The sequence below is a fragment of the Nerophis ophidion genome, linkage group LG01 (assembly GCF_033978795.1).
Source record: "Nerophis ophidion isolate RoL-2023_Sa linkage group LG01, RoL_Noph_v1.0, whole genome shotgun sequence".
Lineage (NCBI taxonomy): Eukaryota > Metazoa > Chordata > Actinopteri > Syngnathiformes > Syngnathidae > Nerophis > Nerophis ophidion.
In genome coordinates this window covers 44,576,020-44,602,817 of record NC_084611.1, presented here as the reverse complement: position 1 = coordinate 44,602,817, position 26,798 = coordinate 44,576,020, and the positions used below count along the sequence as shown (strand labels likewise).

The 26,798-nt window shown below is 36.3% G+C and overlaps 1 protein-coding gene across 1 annotated transcript in view; it reads right to left on the bottom strand.

Moving 5' to 3' along the window:
• Positions 1-17,793: 17,793 nt before the first annotated feature.
• The window catches only part of si:dkey-215k6.1 (transmembrane protein 132B), a 258,278-nt gene continuing 249,273 nt past the window's right edge, over positions 17,794-26,798 (bottom strand). The window contains exons 13-16 of the mRNA XM_061904865.1: positions 26,348-26,476; positions 25,703-25,981; positions 24,165-24,427; positions 17,794-19,496 (exon numbers count right to left, since the gene is read on the bottom strand). Of these exons, the coding sequence (XP_061760849.1) occupies positions 18,950-19,496; positions 24,165-24,427; positions 25,703-25,981; positions 26,348-26,476 (1,218 nt within the window). The 3' untranslated portion in view covers positions 17,794-18,949. The remainder of the gene's footprint in view (positions 19,497-24,164; positions 24,428-25,702; positions 25,982-26,347; positions 26,477-26,798) is intronic.

Sequence of the window (26,798 nt, the reverse complement as noted above, 5' to 3'; positions counted from 1 at the left end):
GAATCGGGATTAATAAGAATCGGGATTCCGATGTGATCCAATGTTTGTTTTACACCCCTTCTAGTAAGTACTAGTAGTTACTAATACATACTAGTACGTACTAGAAAGTACTAGTACTTACTTTTTTTCACCTCACAGAAGATTAGCCAATATTTAAATTTTTTGGGGCTTTTCAATTTCACTAAAAACACGCACAGGAATCCACATGAAGGAAGTGTCTCGTTCACTTCTTACACTTGTGTAACGTTTAAGGACACATCCGTGCCGTAAATCTAAGTTTTGTTTTTTTGCACACAATTGAACATGTTTTACACTTGCATGAGCGTGAAGCAGTTTAAATGTGATCCATACAAATAATATGTATATTTTATTTTTTTATTTATGTATTTATTCAATTTTTTTATTATTTTATTCATTTATTTATATATTTTTATTTTAGATATAATTTTTTCATACATTTTTAATCCATTTTCAACACCTACATTTTCAGGCCATCCTCATGCAGAAAGGAGTTTTTTTGTAACCTGTAATCCGTTTTGAAAATGTTTAATTCCAATTATTATTCCAAATAATACATTGCAAGACTCGGTTTGATACAAGAAACATTTCGAATCGAGAATCGATTCTGAATCGAATCATCACCCCTGGAATCCGAATTGGATTAACTCACACCCTCATTAGGGATGCACCAAAAAATCGATTCACATCCGAATCGTGATTCTTTTTATGGTGATTCTAAATCGTACTAATTGTAAAAAAAATATATATATTTTTTTAAAGAATCTATTTTTTAAAAGATATTTTAAAGGCAATCCACCCACAACCAGAAGGAGCTTTTGTAAACTGTTTTGAATTTTTTTAATTTAATTATTATTCTACTAAGTAAAACATTGCGTGTTGACTAGAGAATACATTCTGAATGGCATCATCACTCCAGGAATGGGATGATCTTGTCATGTTTCCCAAGATTGACAGCATTAAAATGCAATACTTTGATATTGTTTGAATGTAACTGCTGCATTGTAAATATCATTGTTGTATTTCCTCACCTAGCCTGCGTCTCCATGACGACACAGGTGGGGAGGTCGGCGTTAAAGAGCCGCTAAGTGACTTTAATTAACGTGTGTTGGCTAAAAGCAGGCATGGATATGCTAATAGGAAAAGGCTTTGTGGAGGACGCAAGCACGAGTTAGCACGTGCACAAAATGGACAGCCAGCTGGTTGCGTTGCCAAGTGTCCATGAAAGCATCATTATCAATATTAGTAAACATTGGTAAATATCCAGAACAGAAGCAATTATGTGAAAAGGTCACCTTCTGGAAGTCCATCCATCCATCCATTTTCTACCGTTTATTCCCTTTGGGGTTGCGGGGGGCGCTGGTGCCTATCTCAGCTACAATCAGGCGGAAGCCAGGGTACACCCTGGACAAGACGTCACCTCATCGCAGGGCCAACACAGATAGACAGACAACATTCACACTCACATTCACACACTAGGGCCAATTTGGTATTACCAATCCACCTATCCCCAGGTGCATGTCTTTGGAGGTGGGAGGGGCCTATCTCCAGGTGCATGTCTTTGGAGGTGGGAGGCAGCCGGACTACCCGGAGGGAAACCACACATTCACGGGGAGGACATTCAAACTCCACACAGAAAGATCCCGAGCCCGGGATTGAACCCCAGACTCCTCAGGACCTTTGTATTGTGAGGCAGACACACTAACCCCTCTTCCACCGTAAAACCCTTTCTGGAAGTCGCACAATATATATGTATATATATATATATATATATATATATATATATATATATATATATATATATATATATATATATATATATGTCTTGATTGGATTATCCAGAGAATAGTGCTCGATACCGTGGTAGGGCGCAATATGTATGTGTGGGAAAAATCACAAGACTACTTCATCTCTACAGAACTGTTTCATGGGGGGTTCCCTCAATCATCAGGAGATTTTAATGGAAGCATTCACATACAATGGTTTATATAGGGCACAGAGTGGGTGGGTACAGGGAGGCGTAGGGTGTAGTGATTGGCTCATGTGTTACCTAGGAGGTGTTTCCGTCTGTGACGGCATGTTGATATGATTTCAATGCCCTTGTTGGGGGATGCTTGGTCGAATTCAGCTTTGCTAGATGACAGCATCGATAGCCCTTTATTAATTTCGGTAGGTATTCTTTTCGTGGTGGTGGGTGGGTGCCCCTACGCCTGCCTGTACCCACCCACTCTGTGCCCTATATAAACCATTGTATATGAATACTTCCATTAAAATCTCCTGATGATTGAGGGAACCCCTCATGAAACAGTTCTGTAGAGATGAAGTAGTCTTGTGATTTTTCCCCACACATACGTATATATATATATATATATATATATATATATATAATCTTGATAAATCACACTGAGTCTGCTTAAGAAAAATATTAATATATTAAGGAATAATGTTAAAAATACACATATATAATATATATATATATATATATATATATTTATATATATACGTGTGCATTTATACATATATATATGTATATACATACATGCACACACATATATAGATATATACACACACAGAAATAAATATATATATATATACATATGTATATATACATATATACATATGTATATATATATACATATATATATACATATATAAAGTAGCACTTGCAGTTGATTTTTAGTCTTGATAAATCACACTGAGTCTGCTTAAGAAAAATATTAATATGTTAAGAAATAATGTGAAAAATACATATAAAATATATATATGTGCATATATATATATATATATACACACACACATATACATGTAAATAAGTAATACACACAGTTGAATTTTAGACTTGATAAATTAAGACTAAAATTTTGCTTAAGAAAAATTATAAAAAATCCATATATATGTATATAAATATATATATATATATATATATATATATATATATATATATATATATATATATATATATATATATATATACACACACACATATACATGTAAATAAGCAGTACACACAGTTGAATTTTAGACTTGATAAATTAAGGCTAAAATTTTGCTTAAGAAAAATTATGAAAAATACATATATATGTGTATATATATATATATATATATACATACATATACACAACATTATATTCAGGATTGAAACAGGAGCAAACACACGTTAGCAAAATTAGCATTGATATGCTAGCCAACATTGCTAACGGCATCATGCTAGTTCAGTGTATCGGCTGTAGGGAATCGTAAATAACCAGGCGACTAACTCCCACGTCTGTAACTGTGTGGAGGAATGTGGCAAAAACTCCAGTCTACATTTTATGATGTGTAGCAAAGCCTGAGTTTGAAGTGCAAGCTTTTTGAAGGTGTTTATTCTCTGAAAAAAAAAATGGAGCAAAGAGGAGACCGAGATGAGATATTGTTGTCATTTGCGGCTCATTAACAAGCTCACTACACATTCATTGCTGTTACAACTGTAAACTATAAATATTAACACACGCACACGTATCATAACAGTTTCCAAGAAATGTGTTGAAGCTGGAATTAAAAGTATTATAAATACATCCTACAGGGAACACGCAGCGTTGTGTGTGTGTGTAAAATGTAATGCTAATGATCTGTTTTTGTCCACCACAGTAATACTCACACTTTAACATCATGCTAGCTCAACATATTTGCTGAAAAGAAACAAAACGATTGCACAGTTTTATTTTATTGTATTTTATTTATTTTGTTTTTAATTTTTAATTTAACTTCATTTACTTATTCATTTATTTGTATTTCATTTTACTTCATATATTTGTTATTTTATACATTTGTTATTTTATTGTATTTGTTTACTTTTTTAAATTTAATTAAATTTTAATTATTGTTATGATTAATATGATTATTTTAGTTGTTGTTGTTATTATTATTATTATTGTTGTTGTTGGTGGTGTTATTATTATTATTATTATTATCATCATCATTATTATTATAATTATTATTATTATTATTATTGTTATTATTATTATTATTATTAATATTGTTCTTGTTCATATTATTATCATTATTTTTTGTTTTACTTTTATCATTATTATTATTAGTATTAAATATTGTTATTAATAATATTATAATATTTGGGAATAAATAAACATACAACTCCCACTTTCCTTTACTGGCAGAACTCCAGGCGGCAGTTTAAGACCTGTAGCGAAGCCTACACTTTAGGCGGTGGCATTTGAGATGAATACTTTGGGGCCACTGTTAGAACTGTTCATCCATCCATTTCCTACCGCATTCTATCTCAGCAACAATAAGGCGGAAGGCGGGGTACTCGGTAAAAAATGAAACATGTTTTTTTGTCCCATATTAAAAGTTGGCGTGACCCCAGGACGCAGAGGCAGCAGGCAATGTGCAGGTCAAAATGGAGGTGCAAAAAAACAAAAAAATTAAGTCAAAATGCAAACTTGCAACAATGACATTGAAACATGATGACAAATAAATAAAATGTAAACTAAGAACGTGGTGGCGTTGAGAAAACTGCCTCCTCAGATCATTTGGACTTCCAGCAGTTCCATCAGTTCCAGTGGTTCCATCAGTTCCATCAGTTCCAATGTTTCCATCAGTTCCAGTGGTTCCATCAGTTTCGGTGTTTCCATCAGTTCCAGTGGTTGCGTCCATCAAAGTAGTTTGACTGCTTTGAGACCACCGAAGCTTTCTGGGGAGCAAAGATGTCGCAGCAGCAATTACTGACTGTCAATGTCTGAGGGGGCGGAGTCTAATCTAGCTGCCCGCCTCCTTACTTCCTCGATGCTAGTGCAGAAACACTGAAGACGATAGACGATGTGTATCATTGTCATGTACTAAATACAACACTTAAGACTATGTTGTATCATTGTCATGTACTAAATACAACACTGAAGACTATTTTGTATGATTGTCATGAACTAAATACAACACTGAAGACTATTTTGTATGATTGTCATGAACTAAATACAACACTGAAGACTGTTTTGTTTCATTGTCATGAACTAAATACAACACAGGACTATTTTGTATCATGGTCATGTACTCAATTTATTTACAATCCATTTTAAAAATACTTTTTTAGCAAATCTATTTTATAAGATTTTAGAATTTTTTTAACCCTCTCAGAATCAGGAATTTGGAATTCGATTCTAATAAAAAAATACATATATTCTGAAAGGATTAGAAATTTGCAAAAAACGATTAAAAAATAATTATAACAAAAAAGTTGAATTATATATATATATACTTTTTTGTGGGTTTTTTTAATTATTTTTTAATTGATATTTGAAAATTATGAATCCCTTCACAATCGGGATTTATAAGGATTGCTATTCATTTTGATTATTTTAGAACAAATTTAAAAGCGTGTTCTCATCATTTTTATTTAACTAACGAGAGCCAAATCCCCAAAATGCTTCCATAAATTTGCCTTCCAGGACCTGTTCTCTTCCAGCACCAGGAGGCGTGTGGCTCGCATCAGAGCTGACTCTATTCTCCCCTCGCACCTCAGGCAGGAGACTACGGTCCATCCACACCCACACCCCACACCCACACCTCCCGCCACCTATGACCTATTCTGTGTTACATCTGTCTTATGTTGCACCCACAACATTTCCTAGTTTGTGAATCCATTCTCCGACAATGGAAATAAAACTATTCTGATATTGATTCTAATTCTGATTCTGATTGTAAGTTAGAAAGTTTCAAAGTTAATGTTTTACTTCTTGTTGTTGATCCTGCAATCATTCTCATTCTAGTGTGGAACGCTGGCCGCGCTTTGACCCCGGAACAGATTATTGCCATTCCCCCACGTTGCCAACGCGCGCTCACGATTGACAGGCTGGAGTCCGTCAGCCCGAAAGTCGCAGCCACTGAATTTCACGGCTCAGCGAGAACAAACGATGGCGGGAGAAGAAAAGGGGAACAAAACAACAAAATTCCTCCAAATTTCAGCCTTTATGAGCAAAAAGCTCCACTAGAAGCTGGCAGGCCATTTTTCCAAATGTCAGCCATTTTCCTCCATCATACACTCCGCTAATGCTCGTGCGTGCGTGTGTGTGTCTGTGTGTGTGTGTGTGTCTGTGTGTGTGTGTATGTGTGTGTGTGTGTGCCTCCTTCTCTGTCTTCAAAAGGAACACAAGCCCACATTTTAGAAGCGAATAAAAGCGAGATTAAGATTATTTCAGGCAATGTGACAATTGCCAAATACAGACCTGAAAATACAATTTTTGTGTATTTTAGCACTGCACGTGTGTGTGTGTGTGCATGTGTGTGTGTGTGTGTGATAGCAGAGTGGTTGAGAAGAAGGCCATAATGAGGGTATTACCGCCACCTGCTCAAAATACGCTCTCAGTGCTTTTTGCCATTAAGGTAAAAACAGCAACTACACTCTTTCAGCAGCGCCAGGACACGCAAACGCACGCCGACTACACACTTCCTGTTGGCTCCAGCGGACACTTTATTAGGCACACCCTACCCGAAATAGAACAAGGCGAAAACGTCGGACTCGGGTTTGAAAATGGCGCAAAATTAGAAAAAAATTGAGAATTCAGGGCGTTGTAGAACTTTGAATACGTCCATTCATTTGAATGGGGATTTCCTGGAAATTTGGGTATTTCGGGAAAAAGGGAAATTTTTGCAAATATTGATACAAACTTGATTGTCCTAGATCAGGGTCACCAACCTTTTTGAAACCAAGAGCTATTCTTGGGTACTGATTAATGCGAAGGGCTACCAGTTTTATACACACTTAAGTAAATTGTATTTCTGTTTGTCATTCCGTCGTAATTTTTTTTTCCTTTTACGGAAGGTTTTTTGTAGAGAATAAATGATGAAAAACACTTAATTGAACGGTTTAGAAGAGGAGAAAACACGAAAAAAGAGACAAATAAATTTTGAAACATTGTTTATCTTCAATTTCGACTCTTTAAAATTCAAAATTCTACCGAAAAAAAGAAGACAAATACTAGCTGTTTTGAATCTTTTTGAAAAAATTTAAAAAAGAATTTATGGAACATCATTAGTAATTTTTTCCTAATTAAAATTAATTTTAGAATTTTGATTAAATGTTTTAAATAGGTTAAAATCCAATCTGCACTTTGTTAGAATATATAACAAATTGGACCGAACTATATTTCTAACAAAGACGAATCATTATTTCTTCTAGATTTTCCAGAACAAAATTTTTGGAAGGAATTCAAAAGACTTTGAAATAAGATTTAAATTTGATTCTACAGATTTTTTATATTTGCCAGAATATTTTTATTTTATTTTAATCATAATAGGTTTGAAGAAATATTTCACAAATAAATGGAATAAAACAAACAACATGTTTACTTGACCCACTTCCTGGGAAACTTATCAAGGAGCTTTTTGTATTATTAGGTCCATCAGTGCTAAATATTATAAACTTATCACTTTCCTCGGGCACTGTTCCCCTAGCATTCAAAAAAGCGGTTATTCATCATCTCCTTAAAAGACCTAACCTCGATCCTGACCTCATGGTAAACTACCGACCGGTGTCTCACCTTCCCTTTATTTTGAAAATCCTCGAAAAAATTGTTGCAGAGCAGCTAAATGAACACTTAGCGTTTAACAATCTATGTGAAACCTTTCAATCCGGTTTCAGGGCAAATCACTCGACTGAGACAGCCCTCGCAAAATTGACTAATGATCTATTGCTAACGATGGACTCTGATGCGTCATCTATGTTGCTGCTCCTCGATCTTAGCGCTGCTTTCGATACCGTCGATCATAATATTTTATTAGAGCGTATCAAAACACGAATTGGTATGTCAGACTCAGCCCTGTCATGGTTTAACTCTTATCTTACTGATAGGATGCAGTGCGTCTCCCATAACAGTGTGACCTCGGACTATGTTAAGGTAACGTGTGGAGTTCCCCAGGGTTCGGTCCTTGGCCCTGTACTCTTCAGCATCTACATGCTGCCGCTGGGTGACGTCATACGCAAATACGGAATTAGCTTTCACTGTTATGCTGATGACACCCAACTCTACATGCCCCTAAAGCTGACCAACACGCCGGATTGTAGTCAGTTGGAAGCGTGTCTTAATGAAATTAAACAATGGATGTCCGCTAACCTTTTGCAAGTTAATGCCAAAAAAACGGAAATGCTGATTATCGGTCCTGCTAGACACCGACCTCTATTTAATAATACAACTTTAACATTTGACAACCAAATAATAAAACAAGGTTACTCTGTAAAAAATCTGGGTATTATCTTCGACCCAACTCTCTCCTTTGAGTCACACATTAAAAGCGTTACTAAAACGGCCTTCTTTCATCTCCGTAATATCGCAAAAATTCGCTCCATTTTGTCCACTAAAGACGCCGAGATCATTATCCATGCGTTTGTTACGTCTCGTCTCGATTACTGTAACGTATTATTTTCGGGTCTCCCCATGTCTAGCATTAAAAGATTACAGCTGGTACAAAATGCGGCTGCTAGACTTTTGACAAGAACAAGAAAGTTTGATCATATTACGCCTGTACTGGCTCACCTGCACTGGCTTCCTGTGCACTTAAGATGTGACTTTAAGGTTTTACTACTTACGTATAAAATACTACACGGTCTAGCTCCAGCCTATCTTGCCGATTGTATTGTACCGTATGTCCCGGCAAGAAATCTGCGTTCAAAAGACTCCGGCTTATTAGTGATTCCTAGAGCCCAAAAAAAGTCTGCGGGCTATAGAGCGTTTTCCGTTCGGGCTCCAGTACTCTGGAATGCCCTCCCGGTAACAGTTCGAGATGCTACCTCAGTAGAAGCATTTAATTCTCACCTTAAAACTCATCTGTATACTCTAGCCTTTAAATAGACCTCCTTTTTAGACCAGTTGATCTGCCTCTTCTTTTCTTTCTCCTATGTCCCCCCCTCCCTTGTGGAGGGGGTCCGGTCCGATGACCATGGATGAAGTACTGGCTGTCCAGAGTCGAGACCCAGGATGGACCGCTCGTCGGGACCCAGGATGGACCGCTCGCCTGTATCGGTTGGGGACATCTCTACGCTGCTGATCCGCTTGAGATGGTTTCCTGTGGACGGGACTCTCGCTGCTGTCTTGGATCCGCTTGAACTGAACTCTCGCGGCCTTGTTGGAGCCACTATGGATTGAACTTTCACAGTATCATGTTAGACCCGCTCGACATCCATTGCTTTCGGTCCCCTAGAGAGGGGGGGTTGCCCACATCTGAGGTCCTCTCCAAGGTTTCTCATAGTCAGCATTGTCACTGGCGTCCCACTGGATGTGAATTATCTCTGCCCTTTTGTGGGTTCTTCCGAGGATGTTGTAGTCGTAATGATTTGTGCAGTCCTTTGAGACATTTGTGATTTGGGGCTATATAAATAAACATTGATTGATTGATTGATTGATTGACAAATATTCTTCGTCGGAAAAACAGAAGCTAAAATGAAAAATTAAATTAAAATGTATTTTTTATTCTTTACAATAGAAAAAATAATAATTTACTTGATTATTGATTTAAATTGTCAGGAAAGAAGAGGAAGGAATTTAAAAGGTAAAAAGGTATATGTGTTTAAAAATCCTAAAATCATTTTTATGGTTGTAATTTTTCTCTAAAATTGTCTTTCTGAAAGTTATAAAAAGTAAAGTAAAACAAATAAATGAATTTATTTTAACAAGTGAAGACCAAGTCTTTAAAATATTTTCTTGGCTTTTCAAATTCTATTTGAGTTTTGTCTCTCTTAGAATTAAAAATGTCGAGCAAAGCGAGACCAGCTTGCTAGTAAATAAATACATTTGAAAAAATAAAGGCAGCTCACTGGTAAGTGCTGCTATTTGAGCTATTTTTAGAACAAGCCAGCGGGCGACTCATCTGGTCCCTGTGGCCGACCTGGTGCCCGCGGGCACCGCGTTGGTGACGCCTGTCCTAGATGATATGAATAGCTCGGTTTGGGAAATTTTCCAAACAGTGAAAAAGTGTTGATGTAGTAACAGTTTGAATTTTCATTGGTATTTTGGAATTTCAGGAAAAATGGTAATTTTTCAAAAAAATTAAAAAAGTCCCAAAAAGTCCCAACTGAAAATAATATTTTGGGGTTGAATGGTTAAAAACGGTTCAAACATGTGGACTGTAAAAACTTTACAAAAAGACGTAAACATAGAGCAGTGAAGAACTGAGAATTCCTGGAATTTTTGAAGTTGGAAAATGGTGCTTTGATTGTCCAGGGTGAGTGGAGTGTGTGTGTGAATGTCGGAACGGTTTGAATCAGATAAGAAATGTGGAGTCGATTGTTTATTTCCCAGTTCACAGTCTATGGGAGAAATATACCAGAAATTCCAGGAAAACCGGGAATTTTGGGAAAGGGAAAAAATGTTTTGCGTTGGATATGTTGGAAGTGTAGTGCGGGTGGATGATTGACATGTCGGAATCGGGTTTAAAAACTGCAATGAATATGTCCTTTCATTTGAATGGAAATTTCCTGGGATTTTGGGGATTTCAGGAAAAACATAAAAAAAAAAAAAAAAAAAAAGTTCATACTCACACAAGTGCCCTAAATGATATGAATGTGTTGGTGTTGGAATTTTTCAAAACAATGAAACATGTTGACGCAGTAACAGTTTGAATTTTATTTGGTAATTCTGAATTTCTGGAAAAGCAAATTTTTTTACGGAAAAACAATTTTTTTCAAGAAGAATGTTTTGATGGTAGAACGGTCTAGAACGGTTGAAAAATGTAGCCTGTGGCATCTTTCCAACAATAGGCCTGTGGAGAGGCCGAAATTCTGGTAATTCCTGGAATTTTTTTTAAATTTGGGAAATGGTAGTTTGATTGTCCAAGGTGAGCGGAGTGTGTGGATGGTTGGGAAATGTGGAAATTGTGCACGTTCGAAATATGGCCCATTCATTGTCTATAGGAAAAGGGTCCCGTAAAACCGGGAATTGTGGGTAATCTGGGTGGCTCATGAAGTGGGCTGTGTAACATTTCTGGGTGGAATACCAGAAAATGTATGATTTGTTAGTCTTTAATCTTATATAATAATAATAATTATAATAATAATAATAATACTGTACAGTTTTTTACGATTGAATAAGCACAATTTTGATTGTTTTGTTTAGTTTAGCAAAACCCAACACACGAATAGCTCAACCACATACCCAATTATCAAAACACCTTAACTCCTTTGCAAAATGAACCACTCCTGTAAAAACTATACACTAACTTATCCAAACCAAATTTTTTTACCATATGAAATACACATTTTGCATATGACTTGACTCTCTTTGCACCAGTTACACTCTGCTGTTGAAAACCTTAAATACTTTCGACTAATTCTCCTTCTAAGTGCATAGAGTAGTATGGGTGAAGCACACAGTGAATTTGCAAAACATCGCTCGGATTTGCACAACTGGAAACACAATGTCTGCTCACACTTTTTGCAAAACAATACACACAGTGAACACTTGTATGCATTACTGTAGACACCACAAAGGACACAAGACTAATACTGTTGACAATGTTATTTATTTTTTTCCATATACTCAAGCCAACAAGGCGGAAAAAAAACAAAAAACATTTCCCACTTTTCATGAACATAACATTTTATCCTGTACAAAAAAAGAACCCCCCCGAAAAAGAAAACACAGCACATAAATTGCTACTGTTGGTCTCTTCTCCTTTGAGCTTCACCTACTCCTGCTTGAGGTCTTCCTCTTCCTCTTCCTCTTCCTCTTCCTCGGCCTCTGGCACGGCCTCCGCCTCCTCCTTCTCCAATTCCCCCGCTCCTCCTCACTCTTCCTACTCCTCTTTCTTCCATTTTGGTTAAGCTTGGTGAACTCACCTGCTGCATTTTTATAGTGCTTAAACCTGATTGGTGTGTCTACAATTAAGCAATCTTGTGTTTGCACACCTGATGGCAGTGTTCAATCAACTGGCTCACAGGTGTGGTCATTTGACAGTCAGTGCTTCAGAATTGCAAGGAAGTGACATCTTGATATACTTCTGTGTCTAATGCATGGACGTGTGTGTTAGTGTTTCAAATCACGGTGTGTATTGTTTTGCACAAAGTGTGAACGGACTCATTGTGCTTACAGTGGTGCAAATCTGGGGCCAAGTTTTGCTCCTTGAGTGTAAGGGTTTTGATAATTGGGCCAAACTTTAGATTTTAGAATTTATTCAATTGTAAAAAACTGTAATAATAAGTGCTTAACAAAGATCTTCTATACAACAGGATCCCTCTGCCTTTTTTTTAAAGTTATCTTTCCAAAGATGACTGACACCTACTAAAAAGTGCCTGCCAAAGATCAGTTATGCGAAATAATTCTTCGATTGTTTTAAGTAATCCACGACAAAAAGGTAAATCAAAGATCCTTTTTGTGAGTGAAGTGTCACGATCCACCCCAACACGGAGAAGAAACAATAGAAAAAAAAAAAAAAATGAGTGAGAAAAAAAACGACACACAAAAGGTGCGGAGAGAAATAAGTAAACACGACAGTGGAGCGGGAGTGTAGCCAGAGCAGAGGAGATTAACACGAGTGGAAGAGTGAAGCATCAGGAATCAACTGGCGCTGTGTGAATGAACTGGAGAGCTCAAGTCGTCAGGAAGTGGATCTGGATTTTTGATTTGCTTAATTAATTTTTTTATTTTTTACGCTGACTTATTTTACAATGAATTTTAAAACACTGTATTTTAATTATTTTGTTATTTAAATTATTACATTTAATATTTTTTAATGTGTGTTTTATTATCATTAAAAATAAAATACATTTTATTATTTTTTTTTCATTAAAAGTAAAAATAATATACATATATATTTCCCTATTACAAAATAAAACAAAACAAATTTTTCTCGGCTTGATTTGATTGAAAACGCTTACAATTCAATTACATAAACTCAGTCGTTTGTGACAAAGACACAAATGAACCCCATAGCGGGGAACTCGATTATAAGGATCTACTACCAAAAACGTACCTCAAAGATCCTTTATATGACATGACGCGGTGAGCAGCTGTTTATATGAATCCACTGGAAAAACAGCGCTCAAAGATCCTTTATGTGACGGACGCCTTTTTGTATTAGACACTGTACCTAATGAAGTGTCCAGTGAGTACATTAACTTTGTCAGCACGCTTCACTTCCTGGGAAATAAACACAACCTTGCTGTACCATTTAGTACCGCTTACCCTTATCACACGTGTGTGTGTGTGTGTGTGTGTGTGTGTGTGTGTGTGTGTGTGTGTGTGTGTGTGTGCATGTGTGTGTGTGTGTGTGTGTTACATCAGCTGATTAACAGCTTCTTATCAAATTCATATTGCAGTCTTTCATTTGCTCGCTGTCACCCTGCAAATTCGACATGCTACATTAACAAGACAAATGACTGCTGCTGTCAAGTGTGTGTGTGTCGGTGTGTGTGTGCATGGCGCTAATACAATTGGAACGAATGTTTCAACACATGTCTAATTGATAAGGGTGCACAAAAAAAAAATTGCGTTACACCCAAATCATGATTCTTTCTAATCCAGATACTAAACCAGGGGTCACCAACCTTTTTGAAACCAAGAGCTACTTCTTGGGTACTGATTAATGCGAAGGGCTACCAGTTTGATACACACTTAAGTACATTGCCAGAAATAGCCAATTTGCTCAATTTACCTGTAATATATATATATATATATACATATATATATATATATATATATATATATATATATATATATATATATATATATATACATATATATATATATATATATATATATATATATGTATATATATATGCATATATATATATATGCATATATATATTTCCGTAAAAGGAAAAAAAAATGTACGACGGAATGACAGACAAAAATACCCATTTTATATATATGTATATATATATATATATATATATATATATATATATATATATATATATATATATATGACAGACAAAAATACCCATTTTATATATATGTATATATATATATATATATATATATATATATATATATATATGTATGACAGACAAAAATACCCATTTTATATATATGTATATATATACATATATATAAAATGGGTATTTTTGTCTGTCATTCCGTCGTACATTTTTTTTTTCCTTTTACGGAAATTTTTTTGTAGAGAATAAATTGGACCAAGCAATATTTTTAACAAAGACAAATCATTATTTCTTCTAGATTTTCCAGAACAAAAATTTTAAAAGAAATTCAAAAGACTTTGAAATAAGATTTAAATTGGATTTTACAGATTTTTTAGATTTGCCAGAATAATTTTTTTGAATTTTAACCATAATAAGAAATATTTCACAAATATTTTTCTTCGAAAAAACAGAAGTTAAAATGAAGAATTAAATTAAAATGTATTTATTATTCTTTACAATAAAAAACAATAAAAAACAATAAAAACACTTGAACATTGATTTAAATTGTCAGGAAAGAGGAGGAAGGAATTTAAAAGGTAAAAAGGTATATGTGTTTAAAAATCCTAAAATCATTTTTATGGTTGTATTTTTTCTCTAATATTGTCTTTCTGAAAGTTATAAGAAGCAAAGTAAAAAAAATAAATGAATTTCTTTAAACAAGTGAAGACCAAGTCTTTAAAATATTTTCTTGGCTTTTCAAATTCTATTTGAGTTTTGTCTCTCTTAGAATTAAAAATGTCGAGCTAAGCGAGACCAGCTTGCTAGTAAATAAATACAATTTAAAAAATAGAGGCAGCTCACTGGTAAGGGCTGCTATTTGAGCTATTTTTAGAACAGGCCAACTCATCTGGTCCTTACGGGCTACCTGGTGCCCGCGGAGACCGCGTTGGTGACCCCTCTTGTAAACCAATTCATCATTTTCAAAAATCAAAACAAAACCAAAAAAATGTAATCGTCAATTTTTTAAAATACATCCCAATGCAAGTATGGCTTTTCTAAGCTGCAACTTGTTCTGATCAAAAGTTTCAATGTAAGTTTCATACCAAATAACTCATTGTGAGAATCGGTTTGAATCGGGACTCGATTCTGAATCACATTGTCACCCCAAGAATGGGAATCGAATCAAATCCTGAGGTGGACAAAGATTCACACTCTACTCATTAAAAGTAACAAGTGAAGGCTGACATTTGTAGAAAAAAAAAAAAAAGTGAGGATGTTATTTTTCATCGTTTTTGGTTGAAGTGGCACAGAAAAAGCCAAAGACAAAGCAAAAGGGAGAAATGCATCCTTTGACTCTCACTGGACTGAGATGATACTTTTAGAAATGAAACAAAAGGGCTCATGTTCCAGACAGCTGGACTCATTTTAGTGGACTTTGGAGTTCAAATGGAACTTTCTGTATTGAACAAAAAACATCGGGCAAAAAGCATGGAACAAAAACACAGAACAACAAAAAAAAAATCGAGCAAAAAGCTTCGGGAAAAAGTGCAAAACACATGTAAGAAGAAGCATTTAACAAAAAAGTATCAACCAAAAGAGAAAAAATCATCAAATAAAAACACAGAACGACAACAACAAAAATCGAGCAAAAAGCATTGGGCAAAAGTGCAAAAAGAATGGAAGAAAAAGCATTGAACAAAATAGTATCGACCAAAAGAGCAAAAAGCATCAAATAAAAAGCATCTAACAAAAAGATCAAGCAAAAGAACAAAAAGCATCGAAGAAAAATCATCAGGCAACAAGTATCAAGCAAAAAGCATTGAACAAAAAGTATCGAGCAAAACGCATCAGGCAAAAAGCATCCAACAAAAAGCAAAAGAGAAAAAAGTATCGGAGAAAAAGCATCAAACAAAAAACATCAAGCAAAAGAGCGAAACGCATCAAAGAAACAGCATTGAAAAAAAAAGCATTGAACAAAAAAGGTCCAGCAAATGAGCAACATACATCAAACAAAAAACATTGAGCAAAAGCATTCAACAAAAATTATCTGGCAAAATCCATCAAACAAAAACACGGAACAACAACAAAAATTGAGCATAAAGCATTGGGCAAAAGTGCAACAAGCATCGAAGAAAAAGCATCAAGCAAAAGAGCAAAAAGCATCGAAAAAAAAGTATCGAGCAAAGAGCAAGTGTGCAAAAGAGCAAAAAGCATAGGGCGACAAAAAGCATCAAGCTAAAAGCAAAGAACAAAAGCAAAAAGCCTAGAAGAAAAATCATCAAACAAAAAAGATCAAGCAAAAGAGTAAAAAACATTGAACAAAAAACATTGAGCAAAACAGCAAAAAGCATAGAAGAAAAAGCATCAAACAAAAAAGATCAAACAAAAGAGTAAAAAGCATTGAACAAAAAGTATCGAGCAAAAAGCAAAGAGCAAAAGAGCAAAAATCATCGAGCAACAGGCATCGAACAAAGAGCATCGGGCAAAATGCGTCAAGCTAAAAGCAAAGAGCAAAAGACAAAAAAGCATCGGATAAAAAACATTGAGCAAAACAGCAAAAAGCATAGAAGAAAAAGAAAAAAACATCAAGCAAAAGAGTAAAAAGCATCAAACAAAAAGTATTGAGCAAAAAGCAAAGGGCAAAAGAGCAAAAAGCATCGAGCAGCAGGCATCGAACAAAGAGCATCGGGCAAAAAGCGTCAAGCTAAAAGCAAAGAGCAAAAGACAAAAAAGCATCGGACTAAAAAACATCGCGCAAAAGAGCCAAAAGCACGGAAGAAAAAGCATCAAACAAAAAAGATTGAGCAAAAAGCATCGCACAGAAGCACTGAACAAAAAACATCGAAGTGTCAGGCTTATCCCTGACAGTTTGACTATGTTTTAGTTTTTTCCTCTGCATTTGTCTTTGCTTCCTCTGTGTGTGTAGTGTTTCCTGTCAGCGCTCTTATTTTTTTGGTTTCCTGTCTTTATCCCTGAGTGCTGTGTCCCCTCAGCTGCGGCTGATTGGCACCTGGCCACACCTGGTGTCAATCAGCCCGATCCTATGTGGAACCTGTTTTCTTCTCCAGTCTGTGGTGGATTATTGTCAAAGTCATTTCCGTATTGTCGCTCCTGTCATGTCGTGTCATTGCAGCGTAGCGGGAAGCTATATTTCGGTATCTGTTTGTAGCTTACTGTTTTTTGTTCCCTGCTTCCGTTTTGTTTTCATTCTACAAGTAACGACTTCTGTTTTCCTGCTCGCTACCCGCTAGCTTCCACGCTAGGCCCTTTTTGTTTTTGCTAGCTTCCATGCTAAGCTCCTTTTATTTTCTAGCTCCCATGCTAGCTCTCTTAGTTGGTTATCCGCCTCGTGCGCGCCTTTTGTTGTACCCCTTTGGTTTGTTCTTGTTTTAGTATCTTTATTAAATCATGTTTTTTCACTCCATGCCTGCCTCCATCTCTGCATCTTGGGGTTCGTCACAAACTTACTCTGACACAAGTAAAAAAAGCATCGGAACTAAACGCATCGAGCAAAAGAGCAAAAAGCATTAAAGAAAGCATTACACAAAAAACATAGAGCTAAAAGCAAAGATCAAAAGAGAAAAAAGAATCGGAACTAAACAAATCAAGCAAAAGAGCAAAAAGTATTAAAAAAAGCATCAAACAAAAACCTTTGAGCAAAAAGCTTTAAACAAAGAGCATTGGGCAAAAAACATCGAGCTAAAAGCAAAAAGCATCGGACAAAAAACATCGGGCAAAAGAGCAAAAAGCATCAGGCAAAAAGTATTTAAGCAAAAACCATCGAACAAAAAGTCTCCAGCAAAAGCTATCAGGCAAAATGCATCCAGCAAAAAGCATCGAATAAAAAGAACTGAGCAAAAGAATAAAACACTTTGAAGAAAAAGCATCAAAGAAAAATCCTCCTCTGCAACTTCCTGCACAAACTGACACGCACGTGTTGGCCATCTTTATTTATTTACAACATACATTGTACTCTCAAACCACATTTACAAATAATAATTATAATAATAGTGATTATAATAAATATTGCCGTCTAAGCGTTCCTCGCCTCCTATTGGACCGCCTCCTCTGCTGGCCCCGCCCAAATAAATAAATACGTGGCTAACAAAAGAAGAACACTCTTTTTGTTCTACATCTTCTACACTCAAAGTCTACTCGGCTTGCAAACACAGAAAAAACTAACGAACAAAAGTGATATATTCTTATAAAAAAAATGCAAAATTTCAAAATAAGAGGAGGAAATGAAGAATTTGTGTCCTTCAGTTTATTGCGATGAAGGGGGCGTGGTCAGCGTGGGACAGGGAATGCCGTCATTGGCTGGAAGGTTTGGAGACAACAGGAAGTGGAAAAGTCTGTTTTTGTTTTTTTTGTTTTTTTTGTGTGTGTTCCTGTTGTTGCTTGTGAAAGTTTCCCCGCCAAGGACAGAGAAAATATCTTGAATGAGGACATTATTAAATTATTCTTATCGTCCATTCAACCATTGTCAGTGCACATGAAAAATAGACTCTTGTACATAATCAGAATATTACTGAGAATAATAATACTACTACTAATAATAAATACAAATGTTCATACGCTTTATGGCTGATTGGATGTTTTTTTACACTTGTATTGCAAAGTAAACACTTTTTTTTTGTCATAAATATAAAGCCACTTTAAATAATTAGAAAAAAATATAAATAAAGATGAATATCTTGTTTATTAATTTTTCCCCCTCATTGGAATAGCCTTTAATTAATCAGTAAATTGGTCATAAAATAAATAGTTCAAGAAAAAAAAAATAGCAGTAAGTTATTTCACATTTTAAAACATATTCAAATGTATTTAATGTCAGCAAAACAAAATGTTTCAATATATTCTATCGTTTTATTATTGCACTATTTTAGAGTCACTTCCTGCCCGCGCGCGTTTTTTCAGCTTTTTTCTTCCAAAGTGGGAGTGGCCTAAAAGTAGGCGTGTCCCAAAGAGGCTGGGCTCCAGGAAGAGTCCGTCCTCCCGTCCGGTCCGCTCCCTTCGTCCGTGGCAAAGGCATCACAGGTGAATTGTCCCGCCCACCCCCCCGCCACCAGGTGTTTGACCTTCGACCCCCAGTCACAGGTTGTCCTGCAGCCTCTCCATGTAGGTTCTGATCTCCGACTGAGCCAGGTCCATATCGTGGCAAACCCACTTGATGTCGTCCTCGCCGCGCGGCGCCGAGGAGTTGGCGTAGGGCGGGACAGCGTCGTCGGGCAGCACGGTGGCGAACGAGGTGAACTTGACCCGTTTGCGCTTGTTGGCGGCGGCCGCTTGGGGCGCGTTGTCGGCGGCCATGGCGGAAAGGCACTGGAGGGGTTCCGGGATGGACCTGGGCAACGTCTGACTGTGAGAGACGCCTCGGTGCCCGCCGCCGCTGGCGAGGGCACCCCTGCCGTTTGGGCCCATCGCCAGAGCGCCGCCCGCCCCATTCAGGAGGTACTTGTTCTCCTCGTAGCCTTCCTCGCTCCGGTCGATGATGGTGGTGCACTCGTCCGGCAGCGAGCCCGGGCACTGGTCAGGGTGGTCCGCCAGGAGGTCGGCCTCGTTGCCGAGCCACACCCAGTCGTGGGCGTGGTTCATGGTGCCGGCCGCCTCCAGCACGGGGACTTGCTTGTGGCGGTATCTGCAAAATAGATCAGACAAGGGCTATCATGGCGTGATGCTAACATGGCGTGACGCACATCTACTCAGTCAAACGATAACTCTTCAAATAGCGTCACCGCACTCTTTTTGGACTTGTCACGAGGGTGGCGCATAATGATGCGCGTTTTTTCCACACCAAGATGCAAGAAGACCAAATCGGACAGGGCTAGCAGGTAAGAGCTTGATTTAATATACAAAAATGATAACACTGGTACAAAATGACAACACTCAACAAAAGAAAACGCGTGCCGAACGCACAGGAAGCTAAGCTAAAACTTAGCACTGAAATAAGAGTCCAGAGGAAACGTGCCGAGCGCACAGGAAGCTAAGGGAATACTTAGCACAGGAACAAGGACGCCTCGTGAATGTTGCTTACCGCAAACAAAGGATCAAAACTGAACACAGGGAGAAGGCAGGCTTAAATAGGGAAGTGATAAATTACCATAGAAGCGCGTCAAAAACAAGAGCAGGTGGAACAAATGCGAAATCATGGTAACCAGATAAATAAGGAAGTGCAAAAACTAGGAATCGGAAGAGTTCAAAATACAAAATGACTCAAAAAATCGAAATCAAAGTGTGATCCGGGAAGCAGATCACAGCAGGACTCTTCTCCAAAGTCTACACCAGGGGTCACCAACCTTTTTGAAACCAAGAGCTACTTTTTGGGTACTGATTAATGCAAAGGGCTACCAGTTTGACACACACTTAAATAAATTGCCAGATATAGCCAATTTGCTCAATTTACCTTTAATAAATAAAACTATATATACAAAAAAATGGGTATTTCTCTCTGTCATTCCGTCGTACATTTTTTTTTACTTTTACGGAAGGTTTTTTGTAGAGAATAAATTATGAAAAAAACACTTAATTGAACGGTTTAAAAGAGGAGAGGGGACAGGTAGCGGGATTTTTTGGGGAAAATTTTAAAAGGCTTTAATGTTTCGAATTAGTTAAAATGATTGGAGTTAGGATTTTTGAAACTGGTCAAGAAGTAGTAACATTTTTAATTGAGAAATGGTATTAAGGAATTCCTGGAATTTGGGGAAAAGCGGGATTTATTTTGGAAGATTTTAAAAGGCTTTCATGTTCTGAATTAGTTAAAATGGTTGGAGTTGGGATTTTTGAAATCGGTCAAGAAGTGTTGAAGTAGTAACATTTTTAATTGAGAAATGGTATTAAGGAATTCTTGGAATTTCGGGAAAAGCAGGATTTTTTGGGGAAAATTTGAAAAGGCTTTAATGTTCCAAATTAGTTAAAATGGTTGGAGTTAAGATTTTTGAAATTGGTCAAGAAGTAGTAACATTTTTAATTGAGAATGGTTCTAAGGAATTCCTTGAATTTCTGGAAAAGCAGGATTTTTTGGGGAAAATGTTCAAAGGCTTTAATGTTCCGAATTAGTTAAATGGTTGGAGTTGGGATTTTTGAAATTGGTCAAGAAGTAGTAACATTTTTAATTGAGAAATGGTATTAAGGATTTCCTGGAATTCAGGAAAAACAGGATTTTTCGGGATACGTTTTAAAAGGCTTTCAAATTCTGAATTAGATAAAATGGTTGGAGTTAGGATTTTTGAAATCCGTCAAGAAGTGTTGAATTAGTAACATTTTCAATTAAGAAATGGTATTAAGGAATTCCTGGAATTTCGGGAAACGCAGGATTTTTTGGGGGAAACTTTTAAAAGGCTTTATTGTTCCGAAATAGTTATAATGGTTGGAGTTGGGATTTTTGAAATTGGTCAATAAGTAGTCCATCCATCCATCCATTTTCTACCGCTTATTCCCTTTCGGGGTCGCGGGGGGCGCTGGCGCCTATCTCAGCTACAATCGGGCGGAAGGCGGGGTACACCCTGGACAAGTCGCCACCTCATCACAGGGCCAACACAGATAGACAGACAACATTCACACTCACATTCACACTCTAGGGCCAATTTAGTGTTGCCAATCAACCTATCCCCAGGTGCATGTCTTTGGAGGTGGGAGGAAGCCGGAGTACCCGGAGGGAACCCACGCATTCACGGGGAGAACATTTTTAATTAAGAAATGGTATTAAAGATTTCCTGGAATTTAGGAAAATGGGGATTTTTTTGGGATACATTTTAAAAGGCTTTCATGTTCTGAATTAGTTAAAATGGTTGGAGTTGGGATTTTTGAAATCCGTCAAGAAGTGTTGAATTAGTAACATTTTCAATTGAGAAATGGTATTAAGGAATTCCTGAAAAGTCGGGAACCGCGGGATTTTTGGGGGTAAATTTTAAAAGGCTTTCATGTTCTGAATTAGTTAAAATGGTTGGAGTTGGGATTTTTGAAATTGGTCAAGAAGTAGTAACATTTTTAATTGAGAAATGGCATTAAGGAATTCCTAGAATTTGGGGAAAAGAGGGATTTTTTTTTTTATATTTTAAAAGGCTTTCATGTTCTGAATTAGTTAAAATGGTTGGATTCAGGATTTTTGATATTGGTCAAGAAGTGTCTAAGTAGTAACATTTTTAATTGAGAAATGGTATTAAAGAATTCCTGGAATTTCGGGAAAAGCGGGATTTTTTTTCAAAATTTTAAAAGGTTTTCATTTTCCGAATTAGTTAAAATGGTTGGAGTTGGAATTTTTGAAATTGGTCAAGAAGTAGTAACATTTTTAATAGAAAAATGGTATTAAGGAATTCTTGGAATTTCGGGAAAAGCAGGATTTTTTGGGAAAATTTTAAAAGGCTTTAATGTTCCGAATTAGTTAAAATGGTTGGAGTTAGGATTTTTGAAATTGGTCAAGAAGTAGTAAAATTTTTAATTGACAAATGGTATTAAGAAATTCCTGGAATTTTGGGAAAAGCGGGATTTTTGGGGGGAAAATATTAAAAGGCTTTCATGTTCCGAATTAGTTAAAATGATTGGAGTTGGGATTTTTGAAATCGGTCAAGAAGCGTTGAAGTAGTAACATTTTTAATTGAGAAATGGTATTAAGGAATTCCTGGAATTTCAGGAAAAGCGTGATTTTTTTGGAACATTTGAAAAGGCTTTAATGTTCCGAATTAGTTAAAATGGTTGGAGTTGGGATTTTTTAAATTGGTCAAGAAGTAGTAACATTTTTAATTGAGAAGTGGTTTTAAGGATTTCTTGGAATTTAGGAAAAGCGGTATTTTTTGGGGGGTAAATTTTAAAAGGCTTTCATGTTCTGAATTATTTAAAATGGTTGGAGTTGGGATTTTTGAAATCAGTCAAGAAGTGTTGAATTAGTAACATTATCAATTGAGAAATGGTATTAAGGAATTCCTGGAATTTCAGGAAAAGTGGGATTTTTTTGGGAACATTTTAAAGGTCTGTAATGTTCCGAATTAGTTAAAATGGTTGGAGTTGGGATTTTGTAAATTGGTCAAGAAGTTGTAACATTTTTAATTGAAAAATGGTATTAAGGAATTCCTGGAATTCCGGGAAAAGCAGGATTTTTTGGGGAAAATATTAGAAGGGTTTCATGTTCCGAATTAGTTAAAATGGTTGGAGTTGGGATTTTTGAATCGGTCAAGAAGTGTTGAAGTAAACATTTTTAATTGAGAATTAGTATTAAGGAATTCCTGGAATTTCGGGGAAAGCGGGATTTTTTGGGGAAAGTTTTAAAAGGCTTTAATGTTCCGAATTAGTTCAAATGGTTGGAGTTGGGATTTTTGAAATTGGTCAAGAAGTGTTGAAGTAGTAACATTTTTTATTGACAAATGGTATTAAGGAATTCCTAGAATTTCGGGAAAAGTGGGATTTTTTTTGGGACAATTTTAAAAGGTTTTAATAATCATAATTAGTTAAAATGGTCGGAGTTAGGATTTTCGAAATTGGTCAAGAAGTAGTAACATTTTAATTGAGAAAATTTATCAACGAATTCCTGGAATTTCGGGAAAAAATGTTTTTTTTGGGGGGGGGGGGGAAATATTAAAAGGCTTTAATGTTCCAAATTAGTTAAATGGTTGTAGTTGGGATTTTTGAAATCGGTCAAGAAGTGTTGAAGTAGTAACATTTTTAATTAAGAAATGGTATTAAGGAATTCCTGGAATTTCGGGAAAACCGGGAATTTTTCCAGTTCAAAAAATAACTTTGATTTTTGTCCTGATAAAGAGGAGTGTTTGGACGGTGGAACGATTGAAGTGGGTTGAAAAATGTGGGCGGAGTAATCGCCAGAAAAAAGGGCCGGAAAAGTGTTTAACAAAAAAAGAGAGTTTTGGGAATTCCTGGAATTTTTGTTTTGAATTGGTTGAAAAATGTGGAAATGGTGGAAGTTTGAAAAATGGCCAATTCATTTTGAAAGGGAAAAATGTCCTGGAAAACCTGGAATTCTGGGAAAACTGGGATTTTTTGGGATTTGTCAAGCAAAAGCCTGCGATTCCTACAATGCCTACAATCAAACAGGGTACAAGATAGCACAACAATTGTTACAGTTGGCTCACTATGACCAAAAACATTCCTTACCAACCCCCTCTGCAAGGGCCCTGGCAAGGTTGTGCTGTAAACACCCCAGTGAGACCAGTGTAGTGAAAGACGCTGTGAAAAATATCTTCCTCGTCCTTCAAGAACACCTGGGATGTTGACTCTGTTCCCTGACAGCCCACCTCCAGGCCTATACACAAAACACGCCCCCCGGGACTACTATTTAAATGAGCACACATCCCCATACCTGAAAGCAAAGCTGACGCAGTTGATGAGGAAGACGAGAATGGCCAGACAGAAGACCCCCAGTAGGGCGTACATCCCGATCTCCAGGTCCGACAGTCCTCTGCTGGTCTGTGTGAGCTCGTTATCCCCAGGTCCGGGCACCTCCACCTGGACCGGGACGCTAGCATAGTCCCCAGCTTGGCTAGGACCTCCGCCGCCTCCACTGTTGTAGGATTTCCCGCCGACGGCTCGATGGGTGACGGTACTCTTGGTGGTTAAACCAACCTAATGGTCATCACATAATAATAATTATTTTATTTTAACAGGAACACATTATATATATATACATATATATATATATATATATATATATATATATATATATATGTATATATATGTATATATATTACCAATAGGATTTATTTATTATTTGTTTACTCTAAATAGTTTTTAGAGTTTACAAAAACATAGGTTTCAAAAAACATGTACATTTTTAAATATTTTTTGATATTTACAAAACCATATTTGTTAGCTGCAGTGAGGACTCTAAATGTGTTTATAGTGTTTACAAAAAATATACGTTAAAAAAATGTAATATTTTAATTATTTCTGATATTTACAAAACCATAATTTTTTAGCTTCAATGAAGACTCTAAATTGGTATAAGTGTTTACAAAAACATACCTAAAAACTGTGGTCCCCAACCACCCGGCTCAATTGGTAACATGGTGCAGAAGAATTTTGTATTATTTATTTTTATTTGTATTATTATTTTTTTTGTTATTATTATTTTTTATTAAATCAACATAAAAAAAACACAAGATACACTTACAATTAGTGCACCAACCTAAAAAACCTCTCTTTTTCATGACAAAAAAAATAAAATAAATAAAAATAAAAAAGATTAAAAAAAAGCTTGAGTGATGACTCTAAATTATTTTAAGTGTTTACAAAAATATACATTAAAAAAAAAAATGTCCCTTTTTAAAATATTTTTGATATTTCCAGAAACATAATTGTTGGATCAGTGAAGGCTCTAAATGTCTTTTTAGTGTTTAAAAAAACAACATTAAAAAAACATTTTTAAATGATTTTTGATATTTACAAAATCATAATTTTTAGCCTCAGTAAAGAATCTAACTGGGTTTAAGTGTTTACAAAAATGAACGTTTAAAAAAACATGTACATTGAAATTATCTTTGATATTTACAAAAACAAATTCATTAGTTTAAGTGAAGACTCTAAACGGTTTTAAGTGTTCACAAAAACGTAAGTTAAAAAAAACCCGTCAATCTTTAAATTATTTTTGATGTTTACAAAACCAAATTTTTTAGCTTGAGTGAAGACTAAATGGTTTTTAGTGTGAACAAAAACGGAAGTAAAAAAAACAGGTACATTTTTAAATGATTTTTGATATTTACAAAACCATATTTTGTAGCTTCAGTGAAGACTTTTAATGGGTTTAAGTGTTTATAAACATGTATGTTAAACAATCTTGGAGATGCCCCTCCTCACACAGAGGCGGAGCTGGTTGTGAAAAGTAAGCGTGTCTCCGCCCACCTTCCTCATGGCGCCTTCCTCGCGGTCCACGCTGTCGGACTTCCACTCCCGTTGTTGGCGGTCGCTGCCGTTGTCGGCGGCGACGCTTCCTTCGGGAACCGGCGCCCTACCGTCCCCGCCCTGGGTCTTGGCGCCAAACTTGACCAGCACGTTGCCCACGCCCCACGCCAGCACGCTTTTCCTCTTGGACTTCTGGCAGGTCTCGGAGATGACCATCTCCACGCGGACTAGCGCCCCCTGGCCTTCACCCTCCGCCACTACCACGGGCCAGTGTTGCTCCTTTGGGACCATCCATGACCACATCAGTTGACACAGTGGATACCAAAAGTAGACTAGTACTTAGACATCCATGACCATATCCGTTGACACAGTGGATACCAAAAGTACTGTAGACTAGTACTTAGACATCCATGACCATATCAGTTGACACAGTGGATACCAAAAGTAGACTGTTACTTAGACATCCATGACCATATCAGTTGACACAGTGGATACCAAAAGTACTGTAGACTAGTACTTAGACATCCATGACCATATCAGTTGACACAGTGGATACCAAAAGTAGACTAATACTTAGACAGTAGTACTGCACCTGGCATTTAAAAGGACTAGAATCATGAATAAGCTTTAATAGTCAGCTCTCACCTGATTGGTCACTGAGATGACGTTGTCGTCCAATGAGAGGGCCGACAGCAGGAAGTCTTTGGGCTCGTAGATGTCCAACGGCGTGACAGAACCGTCGCTGTAATGAATCCATGCGCTGATGGCTGCCTCCTGAACAAATATTCACCGGGTGTTGTTGATGTTTCAGTGAATCCGTTTCAAGAAGATGAAATCATTCAACACTTGTTGTCATTAATGACGTTAATATTGTTATTAATGTTGTCATTAATGATGTTACTATTGTTATTAATGTTGTTCTTAATGATGTTATTATTGTTATTCATGTTGTTGTTAATAATGTTACTATTGTTATTAATGTTGTTGTTAATGATGTTATTATTGTTATTAATGTTGTTGTTAATGATGTTATTATTGTTAATAATAGTGTTGTTAGTGATGTTACTAGTGTTATTAATGTTGTTAATGATTTTAT